Here is a 23,422-nt window from a genome sequence, read left to right on the forward strand (position 1 = left end):
ATAATTTTATTGCATCAGGCGGGTCGGCTCTCAAGCTCAATGAGGACCAAGGTCCTCCTCTGAGAACCTGGGCAAAAAAAATATGTGCACCCCTGGATATAATGAACAGTTGGACTTGAAATTGTTAGAATTTGCAGCACCATGACAATGGGCAGATAAGGGCAGAATAGACACTGGACGCCTTCTGACCGCAAAAGCCCAACGCGCGCGTCATGCAGCTGACTGAGCAAGATTGACGCTGACAAGCAGGTCATAGGCAAGACATCTACTGTACAAGCCCACGTCTGCACCACCAAATCTCGCTATCAAATCTTCTGGACAGTCCAGAACAAATGGCGGGACATCTTGTCTTGTCACAGGGAACATCTCATACGGAGGAACCCGTGGGAAGTGAACACTCAGCACTCATGTGGAGCTGAGGATGGCAAAATCCTTAACTCTCGTTGCCCTGACAAAAGTAACGCCCAAATTCTCCTGTCCAATCCACAAACAAAAAATAATCCTAAACAACGCCCAAACACACCTTTCTTCTGCCCACAGCCTGCCCCGCGAGAGCCTTCAAAAAGACTGAATGTTTAACTAATCGTGGTCATTTTTCTCGGGAATGTTTTGTTGACTTGTGATATGGTGACCCTGGATCCAGTTTGCCTCCTCGCTTGGGTCTCTCTGTGCTGTATGATTGCTGCTGACTTGGAATAAATTGTCAGCGTGAGTTTCGAAGCTTCTTTCCAGCTATTAAAATGGAGTCAGTACAAGGGGTTAAGACTAAGGTGAATGCGCGGAGTTTGGCCTTTTAGCCAGGTTGTCGGAGTTTTGCCAGTGCGGGTCGTTGGAATTGCGCAAGCGCGGTTCCGGCAGCTTCACTGGCCATCCTGTGTAACACATTTATGTCACACTGCTGTTGCCATAGTTGTGCGCTCCCTGTGGGTGTGGTATTATGGTAAAAAGGAACCTAAGTGATGTGTCGTGTGCACATGTGATGAGAAGCACACTGAATAAAGAAGTGTTGTTCCACTCAAGTCTCAGCCTTAAATATACTTAACACACACAATTAGTAAAATGTTCTACTCCCGTGACCCCAAAAACAACGCTTTTATATTTGTAACTTGTTCTCATATCCCTTTACTAATACTTAAGTTTCCATGACCGTGCATTGAAATGCTGTTAAATATACAGTGAGTGCATGTGCTACCTTGGACAGCGCTGCCACTCGCTGCGCCAGCTCAGCCTCCACCTCGGGCAGCGTCTCAGCCTTCCTCATGGTTTGAGCCAACCTCTGCTCGGCCATCTCCAGCATTTCCTGCAGCTGTCGCACCTTCTCTTCACTCTGACTCACAAAACATAAACGCACATTGGAGTTATGTATGTGAGCAGTGTACAGGAGACAGTCAGGGACACGCTTATGTGGAGGATGTAAGTCCCAACGGGAACCTGAACTCACATTCACCCTGCACTACACATGAACCTTCTAGTAGAGATCATACCCACTCTAATAAAGCATGTTGTATTACCTTTCATACACGTACTGTAGACTAGGAGCGGGAACTTCTGGGTAGCTCACGATATTATACGATTTGCGATATCTCACCATACACGAAAGCGATCAGAGGTGGGTAGTAACACGATACATTTACAGGTAGTCCCTGTGTTACGACTAAAGCTGGGAATCGTTGGGCATCTAACGATTCGATTATGATTACGATTCAAAGGCTCCGATTCGATTATAAAACGATTATTGATGCACCCCCTCCTTTTTTTTTTTTTTTTTAAATGTTTTGTACATTAGTTCCAAAATTGTTCAAAAATCCTCTCAGGCTAAACCAAACTACTATTTCAGTATCAAGTTAATATATAACAGTGAACATATATACAAAAATAACAGTAAATAAAATACTCCAGTCCCCATTCTGTATCAGCAACTTTAAACTACATTCAATTAATTTAATGTTGTGAATCAACCGTTAAATTTGTTAAAATTGCTCCCGTTATTCCATAATTTCCCTTTTGTCTACTTTCGACATGTGAAAGTTTTAAAACTATTTTAAAGATAGATTCAAGTCAACATTTTACCGATTTAGGAGTATTTTAGATAAAAAGTTAATTAGATTCGCTACAACAGAGCCTCCTAGAGAAGTCTACTGCTTTAAGAGGGCGGCTGTTAACTAACGCCGGCAAGTCCGTCATTAGCATCTCTGTTCAATAATACATGTTCTAACACCACCGTCGTCTGTCATTTTGCATCTAGTTCTACATAGATATCTACTGTAACCGTTTGTTTGTAGCAACTAGCAACTAGGCGTTGTTTGTAGCGACTGTCGGCCGCAGTCAGGTATAATTGTTTTTTTTTTTTGTGTAGTGGCATGAGTTGAACATGATATTTGCTCTCGGTCCGTTCCTCATTGTGTCCCAAAGACCGCGCTGACTGTGTTTTACTTCCGCTTTACCTGGTAGAATTCAATAATTGGAATTTGAAAGTTTGTGAATCGTTCTCGAATCTTCCACGGCCGAATCGCGAATAATCTAAGAATCGGAAATTTCGCACACCTCTAGTTACGACGTACCAGACTTACGTGATATCGACTTTATGTCTCGTCCCCCATTTTGTCTCCAGTTGGGTTTTTTTGGTTACGTAAACAGTACCTTATTGCACCTCACAGTAGGTATTTTTCTTTTTTACTTTATTTCAGTAACATGACTGTTTTGCCCTTTGATGAAATGTGTATCTGATTCATAGACTTTACTATCAGGTGACAGGACACGGGGTTCGCGGCCGATCCGTAGGGGGCCTATTTTCAAAAACTTAAAATTCAAATATTTTCAAAACCAAAGCTGCTAGCGACCTAAAACCAAAACAGACACCTTCTTTTAAGCATACATTGGGGCAAATAAGTATTTAGTCAACCACTAATTGTGCAAGTTCTCCCACTTGAAAATATAAGCGAGGCCTGTAATTGTCAACATGGGTAAACCTCAACCATGAGAGACAGAATGTGGAAAAAAACCCCAGAAAATCACATTGTTTGATTTTTAAAGAATTTATTTGCAAATCATGGTGGAAAATAAGTATTTGGTCAAAACCAAAAGTTCATCTCAATACTTTGTTATGTACCTTTCGTTGGCAATAACGGAGGCCAAACATTTTCTGTAACTCTTCACAAGCTTTTCACACACTGTTGCTGGTATTTTGGCCCATTCCTCCATGCAGATCTCCTCTAGAGCAGTGATGTTTTGGGGCTGTCGTTGGGCAACACGGACTTTCAACTCCCTCCGCAGATTGAGACCTGGGACTGGCTAGAACACTCCAGGACCTTGAAATGCTTCTTAAGAAGTCACTCCTTTGTTGCCTTGGCTGTGTGTTTGGGATCCTTGTCATGCTGAAAGACCCTGCCACTTCTCATCTTCAGTTCCCTTGCTGATGAAAGAAGATTTCACTCAAAATCTCTCGATACATGGCCCCATTCATTCTTTCCTTTACACAGATCAGTCGTCCTGGTCCCTTTGCAGAAAAAGAGCCCCAAAGCATGATGTTTCCACCCCCATGCTTCACAGTGGGTATGGTGCAATTCAGTGTTTTTTTTCTCCAAACACGAGAACCTGTGTTTCTACCAAAAAGTTTTATTTTGGTTTCATCTGACCATAACACATTCTCCCAGTCCTCTTCTGGATCATTCAATGCTCTCTAGCGAACCGCAGACGGGCCTGTACATGTACTTTCTTCAGCAGGGGGACACGTCAGGCAGTGCAGGATTTGAGTCCCTGGCGGCACATTGTGTTACTGATAGTAGCCTTTGTTACTGTGGTCCCAGCTCTCTGTAGGTCATTCACTAGGTCCCCCTGTGTGGTCCTGGAATGTTTGCTCACCGTTCTTGATACCATTTTGACGCCAGGGGGTGAAGAGGAAGTTAAAAGTTGCCCAACGACATCCCCAAAACATCATTGCTCCAGAGGAGATCTGCATGGAGGAATGGGTCAAAATACCAGCAACAGTGTGTGAAAAGCTTGTGAAGAGTTACAGAAAACGTTTGGGCTCCGTTATTGCCAACAAAGGGTACATAACAAAGTATTGAGATGAACTTTTGGTATTGACCAAATACTTATTTTCCACCATGATTTGCACATAAATTCTTTAAAAATCAAACAATGTGATTTTCAGTTTTCAGTTTCTTCTCCATATTCTGTCTCTCATGGTTGAGGTTTACCCATGTTGACAATTACAGACCTCTCCAATATTTTCAAGTGGGAGAACTTGCACAATTAGTGGTTGACTAAATACTTATTTGCCCCACTGTAGCTACTTCCATAAAACATGTTGTTAGTCAGTTAGTTAGATGGAATTACGACCCCCCTCCCCCCACCCCCTTAAAAATGTTCTCCTCGGATCTACACAATTCACATAGGGCACCCCTTTTGACTTCAAAATGGCAAATTTTGCCGAAAGGTGAGTAATTTTCATGCCTGAATAAAGTAAAAAATAAGATACTGTGAGTTACAATAAGGTACGGATTATACAGATCTAAAAATTAAAAAGACTGAAGGGAAAATGGCGGACGAGACTCCGGCATCGTAAAGTTGAAATCGTGTAAGTCGAGTACGTTGTAAAGCAGAGACTACCTGCATTCCAAAATGAACAGGAAATTACCTTTAAATGACCTGAAATGAACAGGAAGTGACCCGTATACGCCCCAAAAACACTCCACTCCATTATATTACAGTATATCCTCATTTACAAGTACTGTACTGTACCTGTCTGTGAAGGGAGTCCTTGGTTGCCAGTTCGTTCTCCAGCTTGTCATTGAGGTCGTGGATGTGTGTGGTTTCTCGCTGGGCGGCAAGGTAACGTTTTTCTAACGTTGTTATTCTTTCCTCCATGTCTTCTCTCTGCAAGCACAGAGAAATCATGACTGTTATTTTAAAACTGCTAAAACACATGAATGCAAATATTGAGAATTTTAGTGAAGAAAAAAAGTATGATCATCGATGGTAGCCTTGCATGTAGTGCACCCACCGACACTGTTCGAACACCAAAACGACGGAAATTTCATGAGATGCAGGCTCTCTTCAAAAGTGACTGTTCGCCCAAAAACGCCGTTTTTTGGGGGAAAAAAAGTTAAATTTCAAAATGCTACTTGTCTTACAATTTTTGTACAAATCACATTCATAAATACCTAAAAAATATTCAAGACAGGGTGCACCTGTAAACCGGTACACAGTTTATGCTAAAAACGTACAGTTTGGCCAAAATGTGCCAAAAATATACCCATTATTTTCTAATGGCCCAAATTTCCCATTGGTTTCCAATGGCCATTCATTTCAATGGCACAAAAACTTCACTCCAATCTATTTCCAACCCAAGTCACCTGATATAAACAGGAAGTGACCTAATCTGAACAGGAAGTGACCTGAAATGCCTCAATATGAACGGGAAGTGACCCTGGAAAGACTCAAAATTAACAGAAAGTGACCCAATATGAACAGGAAGTGACCCTCGAATGCCTCAAAATCAACAGGAAGTGACCTTGAAATGCCTAAAAATCAACAGGAAGTGACCCAATTGGTACAGGAAGTGAACCCGAAATGCCCCAAAATCAACAGGATGTGTATACGTCATGACACTCCATTTGACACCAATGCACCTCAAAGTCTTTGAAGGCTATGTACGTCAATTCCATTGGCAGGAAGTGACTTGATATCAACAGGAAGTGACTCGATATCAATATGAAGTGACCCTGAAAAGCCTCAAAATCAACCTTGAGATGCCTCAAAATCAACAGGAAGTGACCCAATAGGTACAGGAAGTGAACCCGAAATGCCCCGAAATCAACAGGATGTGTATACGTCATGACACTCCATTTGACACCAATGCACCTCAAAGTCATTGAGGGCTATGTACGTCAATTCCATTGGCAGGAAGTGACCTGATATCAACAGGAAGTGACTCGATATCAATATGAAGTGACCCTGAAAAGCCTCAAAATCAACAGGGATTGACCCAATTTTTACAGGAAATGAACCTGAAATGCCCCAAAATCAACAGGATGTTTATACGTCATGACACTCCATGGACGCCAATGTACGTCGAAGCCATTGACGGCTATGTACGTCAATTCCATTAACAGGAAGCGACCTGATATCCACAGGAAGTGACCCGATAACAATAGGAAGTGACCTAGAAAGGCCCCAAAACCAACAGGAAGAGACCCATTATCTACAAGAAGTGACCCTGGAAGACCTCAAGCCTCAAAATCAACAGGGAGTGACCTTGAAATGCCTCAAAATCAACAAGAAGTGACCCAATTTGTACAGGAAGTGAACCCGAAATGCCCCAAAATCAACAGGATGTTTCTACGTCATGACACTCCATTGACGCCTATGTACGTCGACGCCATTGACGGCTATGTACGTCAATTCCAATGACAGGAAGTGACCTGATAACAGGAAGTGACCTGATATCAACAGGAAGAGACCTTTGGAATGCCCCTAAATCAACAGGAAGTGACTCAATGTGTACAGAAATTGAACCCGACATGCCCCGAAATCAACAGAATGTGTTTACGTCATGACACTCCATTCACACTATTGTGCGTAGAAGCCATTGACGGCTATGTACGTCAATTCCATTGACAAGAAGTGGCCTGATATCAACAGGAAGTGACCTAAAATCAACAGGAAGTGACACAATTTCTACAGGAAGTGACATTGAAACGCCTTAAAATCAACAGGAAGTGACCGAATGTGTACATGAAGTGAACCCAAAATGCCCCATTATCAACAGGATGTGTATACGTCATGAAAACACCATTGATGCCATTGTACGTCGAAGCCATTGACGGCCTCAAGCCTCCAAATAAACAGGGAGTGACCTTGAAATGCCTCAAAATCAACAGGAAGTGACCCAATTTGTATAGGAAGTGAACCCGAAATGCTCCAAAATAAACAGGATATTTATACGTTATGAAAACACCATTGATGCCATTGTACGTCGAAGCCATTGACGGCTATGTACGTCAATTCCATTGACAAGAAGAGACCTGATTCCAACAGGAAGTGACCCGATATTAATAGGAAGTGACCCTGAAAGGCCCCAAAATCAACCGAAAGAGACTTGTTATCGACAGGAAGTGACCCTGGAAGGCCTCAAAATCAATAGGAAGTGACATTGAAATGCCTCAAAATCAACAGGAAGTGCCCAAATATGTACAGGAAGTGGATCCGAAATCCCCCAAAATCAGCAGGATGTGTTTATGTCATGACACTCCATTGACGCCAATTCACGTTGATGCCATTGACGGTTATGTACGTCAATACCATTGACAGGAAGTGACCTGTTATCAACAGGAAGTGACCTGATATCAATAGGAAGTGACTTGAAAGACCCAAAAATCAAAAGGAAGAGACTTGTTATCTCCAGGAAGGGACCCTGGAAGGCCTCAAAATCATTAGGGCGTGACCTTGAAATGCCTCAAAATTAACAGGAAGTGACCCAATATGCACAGGAAGTGGATCCAAAATGCCCCAAAATCAACAGGATGTGTTTATGGCATGACACTCCATTGACGCCAATTTACGTCGATGCCATTGACGGTTATGTACGTCAATTCCGTTGACAGGAAGTGACCTAATATCAACAGGAAGTGACCTGATATCAACAGGAAGTGACCCGATATCAATAGGAAGTGACCCTGAAAGACCCCTAAATCAACAGGAAGAGACTTGTTATCTACAGGAAGTGACCCTGGAAGGCCTCAAAATCATTAGGAAGTGACCTTGAAATGCCTCAAAATCAACAGGAAGTGACCCAATTTGTACAGGAAGTGAACCCAAAATGCCCAAAATCAACAGGATGCGTATACGTCATGACACTCCATTGAAGCCAATGTACGTCGAAGCCATTGTTGACAGGAAGTGACATGATATCAACAGGAAGTGACCCGATATCAATAGGAAGTGACCCTGAAAGACCCCAAAATCAACAGGAAGAGACTTGTTATATACAGGAAGTGACCCTGGAAGGTCTCAAAATCAATAGGAAGTGACCTTGAAATGCCTCAAAATCAACAGGAAGTGACCCAATTTGTACAGGAAGTGGACCCAAAATACCCCAAAATCAACAGAATGTAAATACGTCATGACACTCCATTGACATAAATGTATGTCGATGCCATTGACGGCTATGTGCGTCAAATTAACTCCAAGCACTAAAGCAAAGCTACCATCACAATTTCTCCACAATTTGCATCAATATTGCCATTTCATGTACCGATTCATTGCCGTTGTTGACCAAGCAGGTAAGGGTTAGCCTGAACGTTGAACGTAATCTCAGATGTTCAAGATTAATGAGCCCTTCGAGGTCGGAAAATCAAGGTTCCGCACTCATTAATCACAACTTTAATGGGATTGATTGCTATTAGCCTCCCCCGAACCACCGTAAATTAGCTTTTATTAACCTTTTAGCGTTACCTTGCACCTTACGTCGCTTCCGTTACAAAAACGTATAGATTTTATGTCGGCGCTGCTCACCTCTCGCTGCTCCCGCTGCTGTTTGATCGACAGCTCCTCGCTACGACTCAGCTCCCGCCGCGCGCTGGCGAGTTCGGCCTCCAGCTCGGCCACGCGGCCGTTGAGGGAGGCCGAGTGCTCGCGAGTCTGGGCCAGTTCCTTGCTGGTCCTGTCCAGCAGCTCTTGAAGCTCGGACGCACGGCCGCCGTCGTCATGAACGTCGATGGAGCCGTTAGGCAGTCTCTGTAATGCGGACATGAAGTTAATAGACACGCTAGTACATTCAGGCATCGAAAACAGATAGTGTGGTGTAGTTTTTCATATGTTAATGACAAAAACATAGATAACATAGACAAAGACGGATGACCTAGATCGGGTGTGTCAAACTCATTTTGGTTAGCACTTAGCAGGCCAGATATATGCCAATTAGATCTCAACTGGGGTATCGCAGTGTCACTTTCTGTACATTTCGATCATTTCCATTTGATTTTTGGACATTTTTTAGGACCACTTCCTGTCCAATGGTCACTTCCTGTTGTTTTGGAGGGATTTACAGGTCACTTCCTGCTAATTTTGTGTCACTTCCTTGTAATTTTAGGGTATTACAGGTCACTTCCGGTACATTTTGGGGCATTCTGGGGTGAGTTCCTGTATATTTTGGAGCATTTCCCGTTTATTTAAGGGCATTTCTGGGCCACTTCCTGTGCATCGGTCACTTCCTGCTAATTTTGGGTCACTTCCTGTTGATTTTGAGGCATTTTCAGGTCACTTCCTTGTAATTTTAGGATGCTTACAGGTCACTTCCTGTACATTTTGGTTGATTTTCATTTGATTATAGGGCATTTCTGGGCCATTTCCTGTCCATTGGTCACTTCCTGTTGATTTGGGGTCACTTCCTGTTGATTTTGGGGCATTTGCAGGTCACTTCCTTGTAATTTTAGGATGGTTACAGGTTGCTTCCTGTACATTTTGGAATAACTCAATGTCACTTCCTGGATATTTCGGTTTATTTCTGTTTGATCTTAGGGCATCTTTGATCTTCTGGGCCACTTCCTGTCCATTGGTCCCTTCCTGTTGTTTTGGAGGGATTTGCAGGTCACTTCCTGCTAATTTTGTGTCACTTCTTTGTAATTTTAGGGTGTTACAGGTCACTTCCTGTACATTTTGGGGTATTCTGGGGTGACTTCCTGTATATTTTCGATCATTTCCTGTTGATTTAAGGGCATTTCTGGGCCACTTCCTGTTGATTTTTGGGCATTTGCAGGTCACTTCCTGCTAATTTTGGGTCACTTCCTTGTAATTTTAGGGTACTTGCGGGTCACTACCTGTACACTTTGGGGTACTGCAGTGTCACTTTCTGTACATTTTTGATCATTTTCGTTTCATTTTAGGGCATTTCTGAGCCATTTCCGGTTCTTTGGTCACTTCCTATTGATTTTGGGGTGTTTGCAGTTCACTTGCTGCTAATTTTGGATCACTTCCTTGTAATTTTATGGTACTACAGGTCACTTCCTGTACATTTTGGAATAACTCAATGTCACTTCCTGGATATTTCGGTTGATTTCCGTTTGATCTTAGGGCATCTTTGATCTTCTGGGCCACTTCCTGTCCATTGGTCCCTTCCTGTTGTTTTGGAGGGATTTGCAGGTCACTTCCTGCTAATTTTGTGTCACTTCCTTGTAATTTTAGGGTGTTACAGGTCACTTCCTGTACATTTTGGGGCATTCTGGGGTGACTTCCTGTATATTTTGGATCATTTCCTGTTGATTTAGGGGCATTTCTGGGCCACTTCCTGTTGATTTTGGGGCATTTGCAGGTCACTTCCTGCTTATTTTGGGTCACTTCCTTGTAATTTTAGGGTACTTGCGGGTCACTACCTGTACACTTTGAGGTATTGCAGTGTCACTTTCTGTACATTTTTGATCATTTCCGTTTCATTTTAGGGCATTTCTGAGCCATTTCCGGTTCTTTGGTCACTTCCTATGTATTTTGGGGTGTTTGCTGTTCACTTCCTGGTAATTTTGGATCACTTCCTTGTAATTTTATGGTACTACAGGTCACTTCCTGTACATTTTTGGGTATCTCAATGTCACTTCCTGTGCATTTGGCGGTCTTGGCGCAGTTGGAAGCTCGAGTTGTCCTGGGACCGAAGGGTCAGCGGTTCGATTCCCTGCTAAGACTGCCCACTGTAGAAGTGCCCTTGGGTAAGACACTGAACTCTAGTTTGCCCCCAATGGGTTGGCAGCGCCTTGCATGGCAGCAGCAGCATTGGTGTGTGAAATTTGTGTGTGAAAGGTTAAATGTGTGGTACTGTAAAGCACTTTGGGCATTGTAACAATGTAGCTAAATGCGCTATATAATTACTCTCCATTTACATTTTGGATCATTTCCAACTGATTTTAGGGCATTTCTTGGCCAATCCCTGTCCATTAGTCACTTCTTGTTGATTTTGCGTCACTTCCTGTTGATTTTGGGGCATTTGGAGGTCACTTCCTTGTAATTTTACGATGCCTACAGGTTGCTTCCTGTACGTTTTGGGATATCTCAATGTCATTTCCTGGATATGTCGGTTTATTTCCGTTTGATCTTAGGGCATTTCTGGGCCACTTCCTGTCCATTGGTCCCTTCTTGTTGTTTTGGGGGCATTTGCAGTTCACTTCCTGCTGATTTCGGGGCGTTTGCAGGTCTGGTTCAGTTCAGTTTGATTTTAGGGCATTTCTTTGCCATTTCCTGTCCATTGGTCACTGCCTGTTGATTTTGGGTCACTTCCTGATGATTTTGGGGTATTTGCAGTTCACTTCCTTGTAATTTTAGGATGCTAACAGGTCACTTTCTGTACATTATGGGGTATCTCAATGTCACTTCCTGTAAATTTCGGATCATTTCCTGTTGATTTTAAGGCATTTCCGGGCAACTTCCTGTTCATTGGTAGCTGCCTTTTGATTTTGGACCATTTCCACATTACTTCCTGTCGGTTTGGGGGTACTTTTGGGTCACTTCCTTGTTAACTCATTGTCTCCCATTGACAGTGCTCCACGTCCAATCCACTTTGACTGGGATTGGGGGAATAAACGAATTTCATTTAGAATTGACTTTAAATCACACAAATCTACAGTTTTACGACGCCATCGTCAAAATAAAAGTGATTTTGTAGTGAAGTACCAAGGAGCTATAACATGCCTGTCCAGCATAGCAAACACCGCGTGCCGGATTGGACCCTCTGTTGGTTCAATTCTGGCCCGCGGACAATACCTTTGACACCAATGCCTTAATACACCAGCGAAGAGCCAACTCTTCATCTTTTTAACATCACAAATTGCTCTTTTTCGGACCGAATGTTTTTGTTTGGCTTCTGCTTTAACAGTTTGATTAAAAGGGAGGGAAAAAAGCTAGGCGCTTTCAGTCACTTTGCTATGTTTGATGTGCTACCTGGTGGAGTTAGTTGTACCGCTTCCAACATTTGCCTTTTGTTTTTTTGCATGTCTATTTCTGTGTTCGTGATCATGCGGCCAAATAAGTAGGGTACCCAATGGGTCGCCTGTCTGATTATTTGTCCAGAAAGGTCTTTTTAATGAATCTACTACACTTTTGAGTTGCGAAGAGAGGCGAAACATCAAAACAACAACATGGCAGCGTAACCTCAAAGAACCGTCTTTGCATATATTTAACACAGTGTTATCTAGGTCAGGGGATTGGCCCGTGGATCAGAAGCGGCTCACCAGGGGTTCCAATACGACCTGAGGGGTTGTTCTACCTGACAGGCACGTTGAAGCTCATTCGTACTGTACATGAAGAATCACGTACTTTTATTTTCGACAGTAACCCCGTAAAACCAGAGATTTGTGCACAATTGCACTTGGCTTACATTTGCGTCGGCAGTCACTTTCGTTTATGCGCCTCCTCCCTGTCAAAATAGAATTGACGTCTAGCACCATCAATGGCAGACAATGAATTAACAAAGGAGAGACCCCGAATTGCCCCAAAACCAACAGGAAGTGACCCGAAATCAATTGGAAGTGCCCTGGAAATGCCCCAAAATCAACAGGCGGTGACCAATGAACAGGAAGTGGCCCGGAAAAGCACTAAAATCAACAGGAATTGATCCGAAATGTACAGAAAGTGCCTCAAAATGTACAGGAAGTGACACACAAATAACCTAAAATTAAAATCCCTACACAGCACTGAGTTGGCACTTTTAAGGGTATCACATGATATACTTTTGTCAACAGACTCTGGCAAGTTTGTTGTTTTAGTTCTTTTAAATTTATGTACAGCATTTGATACCGTAGACCATAAGATTTTAATTTCTCGTCTCGAACACAGTGTGGGTATTCAAGGTATCGCTCTTGAATGGTTCAAGTCGTACCTAAATGAACGGAGTTTTTCTGTGAAAATGGGTATTTTTATCTCCAAAAAGCCATCGCTTCCACACGGGGTTCCCCAGGGATCTGTCCTCGGCCCTCTTTTATTTTTGCTTTATTTATTGCCTCTTGGTTCTGTTTTTAGGAAACATGGTGTTTTATTTCATTTGTATGCTGATGACTGTCAGATCTATTTTCCAATGGCACAAAATGGCATGTTCTGTCAACTCATTGAATGCTTCAACCATATAAAGTCATGGCTTTCACTTAATTTTTGAAGTTTGAATGACAGCAAGACTGAAGTCATGGTGTTCAGACCAAGTAGCCAGGCCAGTTTATTTTATTTTTGTGTTTGTTTTATCTTTGAAAGTTAACTTATTTTGCTGTTTTATGGTATGTAAAGCACTCTGGTCTCCATGGCGGATTTTTTAAATGTGCTATACAAATAAAGTTGATTGATTGATTGAAAATTACAAGGAAGGATTGGACGTCTAACATAGTCAATGACAGCCAATGACTTAACAAGTAAGTGACCCCACAAAAACGGGAAGTGACACCAAATTAACAAGAAGTAACCTGGAAATGCCCTCCGAAATCACCAGGAAGCAGCTCAGAAATGCCTGAAAAATCAACAGGAAATGATTCAAAATGGATAGGAAGTGACCCGTGAGTATCTTATGAAGGGAATAGGTACCTTTCTCGCAGACACCATATATAGCTGTCTACATTAGTCTAACACATTTCTTATAGTAAAGCAATTAGGGAGATGATACTACATGCCATTTGACACAGTAAAGTTGACCGGCTTATCAGCCCTCGCCTGATAAGCGAAGAAAGAACGTCATCAAGTCTCCGGTAGGAGTCAGGACGCTCCTGCCCTACCAACAACTTGATAGCCCGGGCGCCTTGGACGTCAAGACCTGCGTCGGTCCCCACGGCAACCACATCCCAGCCACGAAGGGTGACGCACAAACGTGACCCACCAAATCTGCCACAGCGGGATGATCCAAAGACAACACCCAGCCACGCCTTAGGCCCGGCCCACTCCACCGCAGCTTTCAAAAAGGCCGAACATTTAGATAACAACTGTCGCTTCTCGGGAACATTTCTATGTGGCCGTTGTTTTGCCGACCCTGGATCCAGCATTGTCTCTCCGTCGTCTGTTTTTGCCTTGTTTTTGACCATTGTCGACGAATAAATTGTCAACCTGTTTTCGGTGAGCCTTCTTCAACCTTTTGGAACATGGAGTCAGTACAAAGGGTTAATAACGCGCGGAATATTGGCCCCTCCTGGCCGACTTGCGGGAGCGGTGCCGGCGGAACACCATTTTGGTTCGGCTGTCGCTGTTTCCCCGGCTTGGTCAGGGGAGGGGCAAATTCCTTCACTTAAAATGGCAAAGAAGTGACTCAAAATGAACTCATTGCCTGCCATTGACAACGATAGACGTCCAATTGACTTCAACCTGTGTCCGCTATTAGAAAATGAAAGTAGGAATAATACGGAGGTGATGTGGTGTGATTGAAAGACAGGCTGTCATAAAACAAAGCACAGAGCAGAAAAACAATCACACAGTCAGGAAGACCTTCCATGGAGGTTTGGATCCGTCGGTCCGCTCCACTGAGTCACCGTCCTTCCTTTGTCTCACCATGCTGAGCTGTAATGTAGAACGGAAAAAAAAACATCAAAGTTATATTTTATTCTTCTCTGAGTGCATCCAAAAGCTAAGCTGTCAAGAGCCGCAAAGTTAAACCTTCTTATGAATCTCATACACTCTGCTTTGACTGAGCCTGTTATTAGTATATTCAGAAATCCAATGTCTTCTACATCCGGATCCATACAGAACCTTTCAATTCTTAACCTATTATCAGAGAGTCTGATGCGAATACAGATTAAAAAAAAAAAAAAAATCAGCCGATTACCGATGTCTAAAGCCCATTTCATAAGCTGACATTTGAGGCCGATACTCCTTTTAAGAATTATTAATTACTATGAATTATTCATGAACTTTTTTCAAAGCACATTGATTATGAAAGACAATTGAAACACATATAAGTGCATCTACTAGGATTTTTCTTCTACTACTTTTTGTAACACTGGTACAAAATAAGAGTTAATAAAGATCATCATCCAGTTATCCTATTGTATTGGCCGATATATCGGTCGACCTTCTAAGAAATACCAAACAGTGAACATAACAGTTATATTATATTGGCTATACATTGGCAAAACAGCGGCCGACTTTGAAAGGAAGACCATATATCAGCCAACATAACAGTTATCTTGTTTCCAAGCCCGATATATCGACAGGCCAGTAAATTGGTCGACACTGATGAGAAATATCATCACCCAACCAGTAAACATAACAGTTGTCCTCTCATATTGCCTATATATTGGCCGATTTTGGAACAACGATAATATATCGGTTGACCAGTAAAAGAAAAGTCATCACCCAAACAGGGAACGTAACAGTTATCATATTACACAGGCCCGATATATCGGCTGGCCAATATATCAGTCGACCTTCATGAGAAATATCATCACCCAAACAATGAACATAACAGTTATCCTCTTATATCATCCATATATCGGCGATATATCAGCCAATTTCGAAACAAAGACCATATGTCAGTTGACCTTTATAAGAAAACTCATCACCCAAACAGCCAACATAACAGTTATCTTGTTATACAAGCCCTATATATCAGCTGGCCAATATATCGTGCCTATCATACAGGCCCGATATATCGGCAGGCCAGTATAGTATATTGGTCGAACTTCGTAAGAAATATAATATACGCAAACAGTGAACATTACAGTTATTTTATTATCCGTAATATACAGTATCGGCAGGTTTTGAAACGAAGACAATAAAATCAGAGTTAACGAACATCATCACCCAAACAGTGAACATAACAGTTATCCTATTATAACGGCTATATATCAGCCAATTTTGAAAAAAAGACCATCGGTTGACCTTTATAAGAATACCAATTACCCAAACAGCGAACATACAGTAACAGTTATCCTATTATACAGGGCCGATTCTGTATATCGGCCAGTCAATATATCGGTCAACTTTTATTAGAAATATCACCCAAACAGTGAACATAAGTTATCTTATTATATTGGCCAATTTTGAAAAAAACACAATATATCGGTTGACCTTTATCAGAGAAGTCATCACCCAATCACCAAACAGAACAGTTACCCTATTATACAGGCCCGATATATCGGTGGGCCAATATATCGGTCCACCTTCATGAGGAATATCATTGCCCAAACGGTGAACATAACAGTTATCCTCTTATGTCGGCTACATATCGACAAAATATCGGCTGATTTTCAAACAAAGACAATATATCAGTGGACCTTTAAAAGAAAACTCGTCACCCAAACAGTGAACATAACCGTTATCCTGTTATAAAGGCCCGATATATCGGTCGGCCAATATATTGGTCGACCTTCATGAGAAATATAATCACCCAAAAGCTATCTTATTATATTTGCTATATATTGGAAACATATCGGCTATATATTGGCCAATTTTGAAAAAAAAAGACAATATATCGGTTGACCTTTATCAGAGAAGTCATCACCCAAACACCGAACAGAACAGTTACCCTATTATACAGGCCCGATATATCGGTGGGGCAATATATCGGTTGACCTTCATGAGGAATATCAGTGCCCAAATGGTGAGCATAACAGTTATCCTCTTATGTCGGCTACATATCGACAAAATATCGGCTGATTTTGAAACAAAGAGAATATATCAGTTGACCTTTAAAAGAAAACTCATCACCCAAACAGTGAACATAACCTTATCCTGTTATAAAGGCCCGATATATCGGTCGGCCAATATATTGGTTGACCTTCATGAGAAATACAATCACCCAAAGGCTATCTTATTATATTTGCTATATATTGGAAACATATCGGCGCTATATCGGCAGATTTCGAAACAAAGACAATACACAAGGTCTTGAATAGAAAGCTCATCACCCAAACAGTGAACATAACCGTTATCCTATTATGTAGAACCAATATATCAGCCGATTTTGAAACAAAGACCATGTATCGGTCGGGCTTTATAAGAAAACTCATTCCCCAAACGGCGAACACAACAGTTATCGTATTATACGGGCCGGATATATCGGCTGGCCAGTATATCAGATTATCTTCATGAGAAATATCATCACCCAAACAGTAAACATAACCATTATTCTTATTATATCGATGATATATCGGCCGATTTTGAAATAAACACCATATATCGGTTGACATCCATAAGAATACTCATTACCTAAACAGCGAACATAACAATTATCCTGTAATACAGGCCCGATATATCGGCCAGCTAAACATCTGTCAACCTTAAAGTGCCTGTGACATGAAAAAGCATGTTTATTTCATAATATTTATGCTCATGTATTTTATGTTCCTGAATGAAATGGACCGCTTGGAGGTGTATGGAAGCGATCGCTATATTTATTTAGTTTTTTGAATCCCGCGCCATGAAAATGAGTGACTTTCTCGAGATGAGAAAGAGGGCGCTGTGACGTGTACGGAGGAAGGAGTCCTCTTCACTATACAGCCTTACTGTTGTATGAGAATGACTAAGGATTCAGCTGATTTTGTGGATTAATATGTTTATTTTTCGCATCACACCAGCCAAACGGCTGCAGAAAAATCTTGCTGTAAGAGGTAGAGGCGTGTGCGCCTTTTTGGTTTCAAAAGGTTCCCATTCACCAGTGGATATCGGCCAAAACAAGCCCTACTACTGTGGGACCATGGGACTTACGAGGAAGTTAGTAAAAATTGTGTTTCGTATTATTTCAAATACTGGGATCATTTTAACATGTAGGTGGCTTGCATTTTGTGACATGCTCCTTGTCCCCTCTTCAAGTGCCCGGTGTTCTGTCAAATTTTCCGACCGATCAGAAATTGCAACTTTGAGTTAAAAATAGCCGCGAATACGGAGATTACAAAGTAAACACTACAAACTTTCTTTAAATAAATGAATACTTTCGCTTGACTATCGGTCTCGAGTCGTGCCGGTGTTTAGCCTTAGATGCGAGTTTACCACCCGCGTTGGGCTTCTTTCCCAAACAACCCGACTCTGTAGTTTAGCTTGATTTGTGTTTACAATAGTTTTAGCATTCCCGCTAGCAGCAGCCTCGTATTCGTTCCAAAAATCTTTGTGATGCAGTTTTACATGGCTGCTGGGTTAGTGGTGTTGAATGAGGACGCTTTCTTTCCGCCTCGTGGAACTTCTGCGGTGCAAGTTTCGCATATGGCGTGAGCGTCGTTTTTTTAGTAACAGCCGCCATAATATACGACTGCTTCTTGTCGTGGAACTCCACCTGCTCAACTCCTCCTCCCTCAGGGGCTTCAGAGAGGGGAGGGGTTGAGGAGGCGGCGTGCTGAATTCTTCGGTTGCGCACATTTGGAGGCTAAATCAAGTATATAATTATCGGATTGCATTATCGGTTGAATTTTTTTATTCTCTGGATTATCTGTGTGACGTCATAATTGCCATTATCGGCCGATAATTATCGGTGACCGATATTATCGTGTATCTTTACCTTGACTGCACGTCTTTAATGATTTCTTGAATACCCCTGTTCTGTACCAAAGATAGCGATCGACATGAACGGTGACATCATGACACACACTGAGCTCGGGATAAGAATCGGAGGTTTTCACACCAGATGGATTTTTCAAGTGGCCTACATTATCAATCATCTCACCTCTTGTGTGGTCGCTGATAACTGTCCTTCAAGGGTAGATACTCTCTCCAGGGCCACGCGAAGCCTCTCACGCACCTGACCAACACACAAAACAACAGACACAATTTCTTACAGGATGTTATTTTTCGTGCACTACAATAGTGGTGTGACAATATATCGAAAAGGTAATATATCGCAATATTTCGTAAGCCAAAAGGTTATCGATATGCTCCCACCAAGAATCAATATATCGTTTTAAAAAGGTGTCACAATTAAAAAAAAAAAAAAAAAAAAAAAAAAAAGGACTAGCCGGTTGCTACCAAATCATCCATTAGAACAGTGTTTACTTTAGCTCACTAGCTGCTATTGACGGCGCTAGACATCCAATTATCTTGACTGGATTGGACATCTAGCACCGTCGATGTTTTGTGGGCTCATTCTAAGGCATTTACAGGTTACTTCCCTCTGATTTTGAGTCACTTCCTTTTCATTTGGGGACATTCTCGAGTCCCTCGTTTTTCAGTAACCCCAAATCGACAGGAAGTGACCTGAAAATGCCCGAAAAACAATACGAAGGGACCCATTAAAGCCCGAAAAGGAAGTGACTGAAAATAAAAAGTAAATAACGTGCAATATTAACGTGCAATATTCAATGCCTTCACTGTCAAACTGCTGCTACTTCACTTCGATTATTTGCATACATATTTTATATTTATATTTATTTAGATTTTATACTTTTATACTTGCAAGTCCCTTTCGAGATCTTAACTTATCCTGCACCGTAAAGGGAGATGCTCCACAATTTCATTGTACAACTACATAATGACAATAAAGGGCTATTCTATTCTACTGAAATGCAGCAAAATGAGTTCATTGGCTGCCACGGACAGCTATAGATGTCCAATCAGTTTAAAATGGGAGGGATGGCAGGAAATTAAGGGCACTCAAAAACAGGAATTTGAGGGCTTCCGTCCATGATGATGAAGAAGAGGCCATTAAAGGGAACCCCGGACAGAAAGACTTGTAGTTCTTAAAAGATAAATGTTAGTATGAGTTATAATAATTGATATTTAAACCCCTCTTAATGTTTTCGTTTTTATAAAATTTGAAAAATTTGTTTAACTAATAGGTTACCATTGTTGTTGATGACAGAATGCACTCTGGCAGTGACATCACTGCCGTACTTCCACAGTGTCACTCGTTAGCTACATAAGAATGTCGCCGGTTCTGCCCTTCCAATTTGAACCCCAGTGGAAAAGCGATGAGCAGGACAGCATTGTCGATATTTCACAAAACGAGCAGCAAAAGCAAATGAAAGTCTCCAGCGAGATTCGAACCCGCGTTTCACGTGCGACAGACGAGCACGTAAACCACAGGACTATACTTCAATGTGAAGTTAAAGTCAGGATTTTCCTTATAAAGCAATCCCAACCAACATGCGTTAGTCTGTCTCTGTGCGGTAAAATCTTAAAGGGAAAAGCAACTGAAAAGACAACAAAAGTATATACAAACTGTCAAATGGCAGCAAGTCAATATCTCGGCAAGCCGCCTAGGATCGGTTTAAAGACACTGCTGATGAGCTGGAATTGGATGCAGGTACAATGTTGGGAACTCATCCCACATCTCTGTAACCACACAATCTGACCAGCAGCAGAATGTGACAAAATCTTGCCAGTCGTCATACTAGCTTCACTTGCTAACTAGCACAGCTATTCTAATGCAGCATGTATTGCGCGCGTAAAACATTATGCCCTCCGTAGGTTAAACATGTAGTAAATGTTATAGATTTGTAGATCAATGGCAATAATATATGTGTTTCTAATAACGTATTTTAGTAAAAGAAGACAATTATGGCGTATTAGAGCCTACGAGTCTTTAAGTCCGAGGTTCCCTTTAAGAAACAATAACTAGAAACTTCATATATTTACCACATTGTCATTATTTGTGTTGTGTACTTAGTTGTTACTATGTATGAAAGTTGTTACTAACTAAAACTACAATCAATACATAATCAAAAATTTATCATGCTGGTATCGAAAATTGGTCCAAAAATTGGCCCAGAAATCTCCCATTGTGGTGCGACTTATACAAGGTTCTTCCTTAAACACCTACTTTTCGAACCACAAACTAGGGGAGCGACCTATACGCCAGTATATATGTTAAATATACGGTAAACATTACTTGAATAAATACTACTTCAATTCACAAAAATGACCCAAGCAAAACAGTACAGCTACAGTGCCCTCCATAATTATTGGCACCCCTGAAAAAGATATGTTTTTTAGCTTCTAATATTTTTTTAAAAATTCAAATAATATGGGACCTTAATGGAAAAAAAGAGAAAAATCCAAACTTCAATACAAGTGCATTCATTCAGTGGGGAAAAAATCCCACCTAAAGAAAAAAAATATTTGACATCAAATAATGTGTGTCACAATTATTAGCACCCCTAGTGTTAATACTTTGTTCAACCCCCTTTTGCCAACAAAACAAGGTCTGGGGACTGAGATGGCCATTGGAGGAGTTGATTTTGTGTCTGGTGAACCATTTCTGTGTAGATTTGGCCATTTGTGTAAGGTCATTGTCTTGCTGAAAGACCCAGTGACGACCCATCTTCAGCTTTCGGGCAGAGGGCAACAGATTTTGATTTAAAATGTCCTGCTATTTCAAAGCATTCATGATGCCATACACCCTAATAAGGTTCCCAGGGCTTTTGGAAGCGAAACAGCCCCACAGCATCACTGACCCACCCCCATACTTCACAGTGGGTATGAGGTGCTTTTCAGCATGCGCATCTTTCGTGGCACACCAGACCCACTTAGAGTGTTTGTTGCCAAAAAGCTCAATCTTGGTCTCATCTGACCAAAGCACACGGTCCCAGTTGAAGCCTGGGACCGTGTGTATTTTTGTGTGAGACCAAGATTGAGATGCGCACGCTGAAAAGCACCTCATACCCACTGTGAAGTATGGGGGTGGGTCAGTGATGCTGTGGGGCTGTTTGGCTTCCAAAGGCCCTGGGAACCTTGTTAGGGTGCATGGCATCATGAATGCTTTGAAATACCAGGACATTTGAAATCAAAATCTGCTGCCCTCTGCCCGAAAGCTGAAGATGGGTCGTCACTGGGTCTTTCAGCAAGACAATGACCCTAAACATATGGCCAAATCTACACAGAAATGGTTCACCAGACACAAAATCAAGCTCCTCCCATGGCCATCTCCGTGCCCAGACCCTGTTTTGTTGGCAAAAGGGGGTTGTACAAAGTATTAACACCAGGGGTGCTAATAATTGTGACACACATTATTTGATGTCAAAAATTATTGATGTGGGATTTTTTCCCTACTAAATAAATGCACTTGTATTGAAGGTTGGATTTTTCTCTTTTTTTCCATTAAGGTCCCATATTATTTGAATTAAAAAAAAAATATTAGAAGCTAAAAAACACATCTTAACCAGGGGTGCCAATAATTATGGAGGGCACTGTATATACTGTATGTGTTTAATATTTGGCAAGCAGTAGGCAATACCCTTGCTGTTCTCATCAATGAAGTTGACTCAGGCGGTGTTTTCAAATATTAATCAGTTAACATTTTCTACTTTTTGTACAGCAACACCTGAGCGGGTTACCACTAAGGCTCTCTGTTTATCTACGCTCTGCTGTCCCAGCCTTCCATCACATTGGACGATACTCACCTTTTCATCCAGCGCCTTGTGATGTTCAAACAACGACTTGAGGGCTTTGAGGACCTCGACTTCACTGGAGACTCCAGATGGCGGGGGGGCCTGCCTCTTCACAACCGTCATCCTAAGACTGCGTTCGTGACGAGACACCAAACACTCCAGGTGTTCCAGAAGCAGCTACGTACACACAGCAAGCACGCACATAGATTTTTTTGTAATACCTAAATGGTTATGTAGAGATGTGCTCACCTACATACTGTATAGTCACTTCAAATCATAAAGATTACCATCAATCTGACATGCAAGCGAGCAAACACACGGACGCGAACCCGCACTTACCCTGGTGTTGTTCCTTTCAGCTTTCAGCTCCGATATTTCCTCCTCTTTCTCCAGCAGCTGCTCTCGACATATGTTCAGCTCCTTGGTAAGGGTGGCGAACTCCTACATAACACACACACGTGCATCTGAGGTTAATATTGTATCCCTCGTCAACATCTTATAACCTGAGCGCATCTGGGTATAGACATATGGGACGTAGATTTTGGCTACATGAAATGTAAAAATTCAAAATAGTTACTATTTTGGAGATTCAAATAACTGGAATGACTGATGTTTTGTGTTGGGTTGGTGCAGTGCTTCTCAATTATTTTCTGTTACGCCCCCTCCCAGGAAGACGTAAACATTCCGCGCCCCCCCTCCAACTCTCTGCCGCCACTGTAAGTATATACTGTAGTATCATTTCGATATAAAAATCATATAAGTACATCTTTGCAGAACATTGTGAAAAAAGTAATATAGATCAACTTACAATAAAGCGTAAAAAAACACACATCCAATGTGTAAAAACATACTCAAGATATTTTTGACCGTTTGATACTGAAAAATAAAAATGTAATGAAATCGATAAATAATAATAAATTCAAATTGATTCGCAACTTTAACTCATGAGGACAATATGTCGAACAATTAGACCGAAAAAACAAAAAATAATAGAACAAAACGGCAGTTTCATTGGACAGAGGGACAGTTTTTATTTTTGCTGCTGGCAGTATCAGCTCCTTTGCTATGGTGTAGGGTTATTTTGCACTGAGCAACTTGGTATGCCACCTTATACGATGCTGACAGTTAGGGATGTCCCGATCCAGGTTTTTGCACTT

The 23,422-nt window shown here is 41.6% G+C and overlaps 1 protein-coding gene across 7 annotated transcripts in view; it reads right to left on the reverse strand.

Moving 5' to 3' along the window:
* ppfia4 (PTPRF interacting protein alpha 4) overlaps positions 1 to 23,422 on the reverse strand; it is a 199,125-nt gene that overhangs the window by 52,783 nt on the left and 122,920 nt on the right. For 6 of the 7 annotated variants that reach the window (XM_057845717.1, XM_057845721.1, XM_057845715.1 and 3 more), the window contains 7 exons: positions 22,605 to 22,706; positions 22,278 to 22,442; positions 18,608 to 18,682; positions 14,440 to 14,511; positions 8,518 to 8,739; positions 4,744 to 4,878; positions 1,193 to 1,327 (listed from right to left, as the gene is read on the reverse strand). In XM_057845717.1, the coding sequence (XP_057701700.1) occupies positions 1,193 to 1,327; positions 4,744 to 4,878; positions 8,518 to 8,739; positions 14,440 to 14,511; positions 18,608 to 18,682; positions 22,278 to 22,442; positions 22,605 to 22,706 (906 nt within the window). Of the gene's footprint in view, positions 1 to 1,192; positions 1,328 to 4,743; positions 4,879 to 8,517; positions 8,740 to 14,425; positions 14,512 to 18,607; positions 18,683 to 22,277; positions 22,443 to 22,604; positions 22,707 to 23,422 lie in introns of those variants that run through there. The other variant, XM_057845723.1, reaches the window with a different exon arrangement.

The sequence above is a fragment of the Corythoichthys intestinalis genome, chromosome 9, assembly GCF_030265065.1.
Source record: "Corythoichthys intestinalis isolate RoL2023-P3 chromosome 9, ASM3026506v1, whole genome shotgun sequence".
NCBI classification, from domain to species: Eukaryota; Metazoa; Chordata; class Actinopteri; order Syngnathiformes; family Syngnathidae; genus Corythoichthys; species Corythoichthys intestinalis.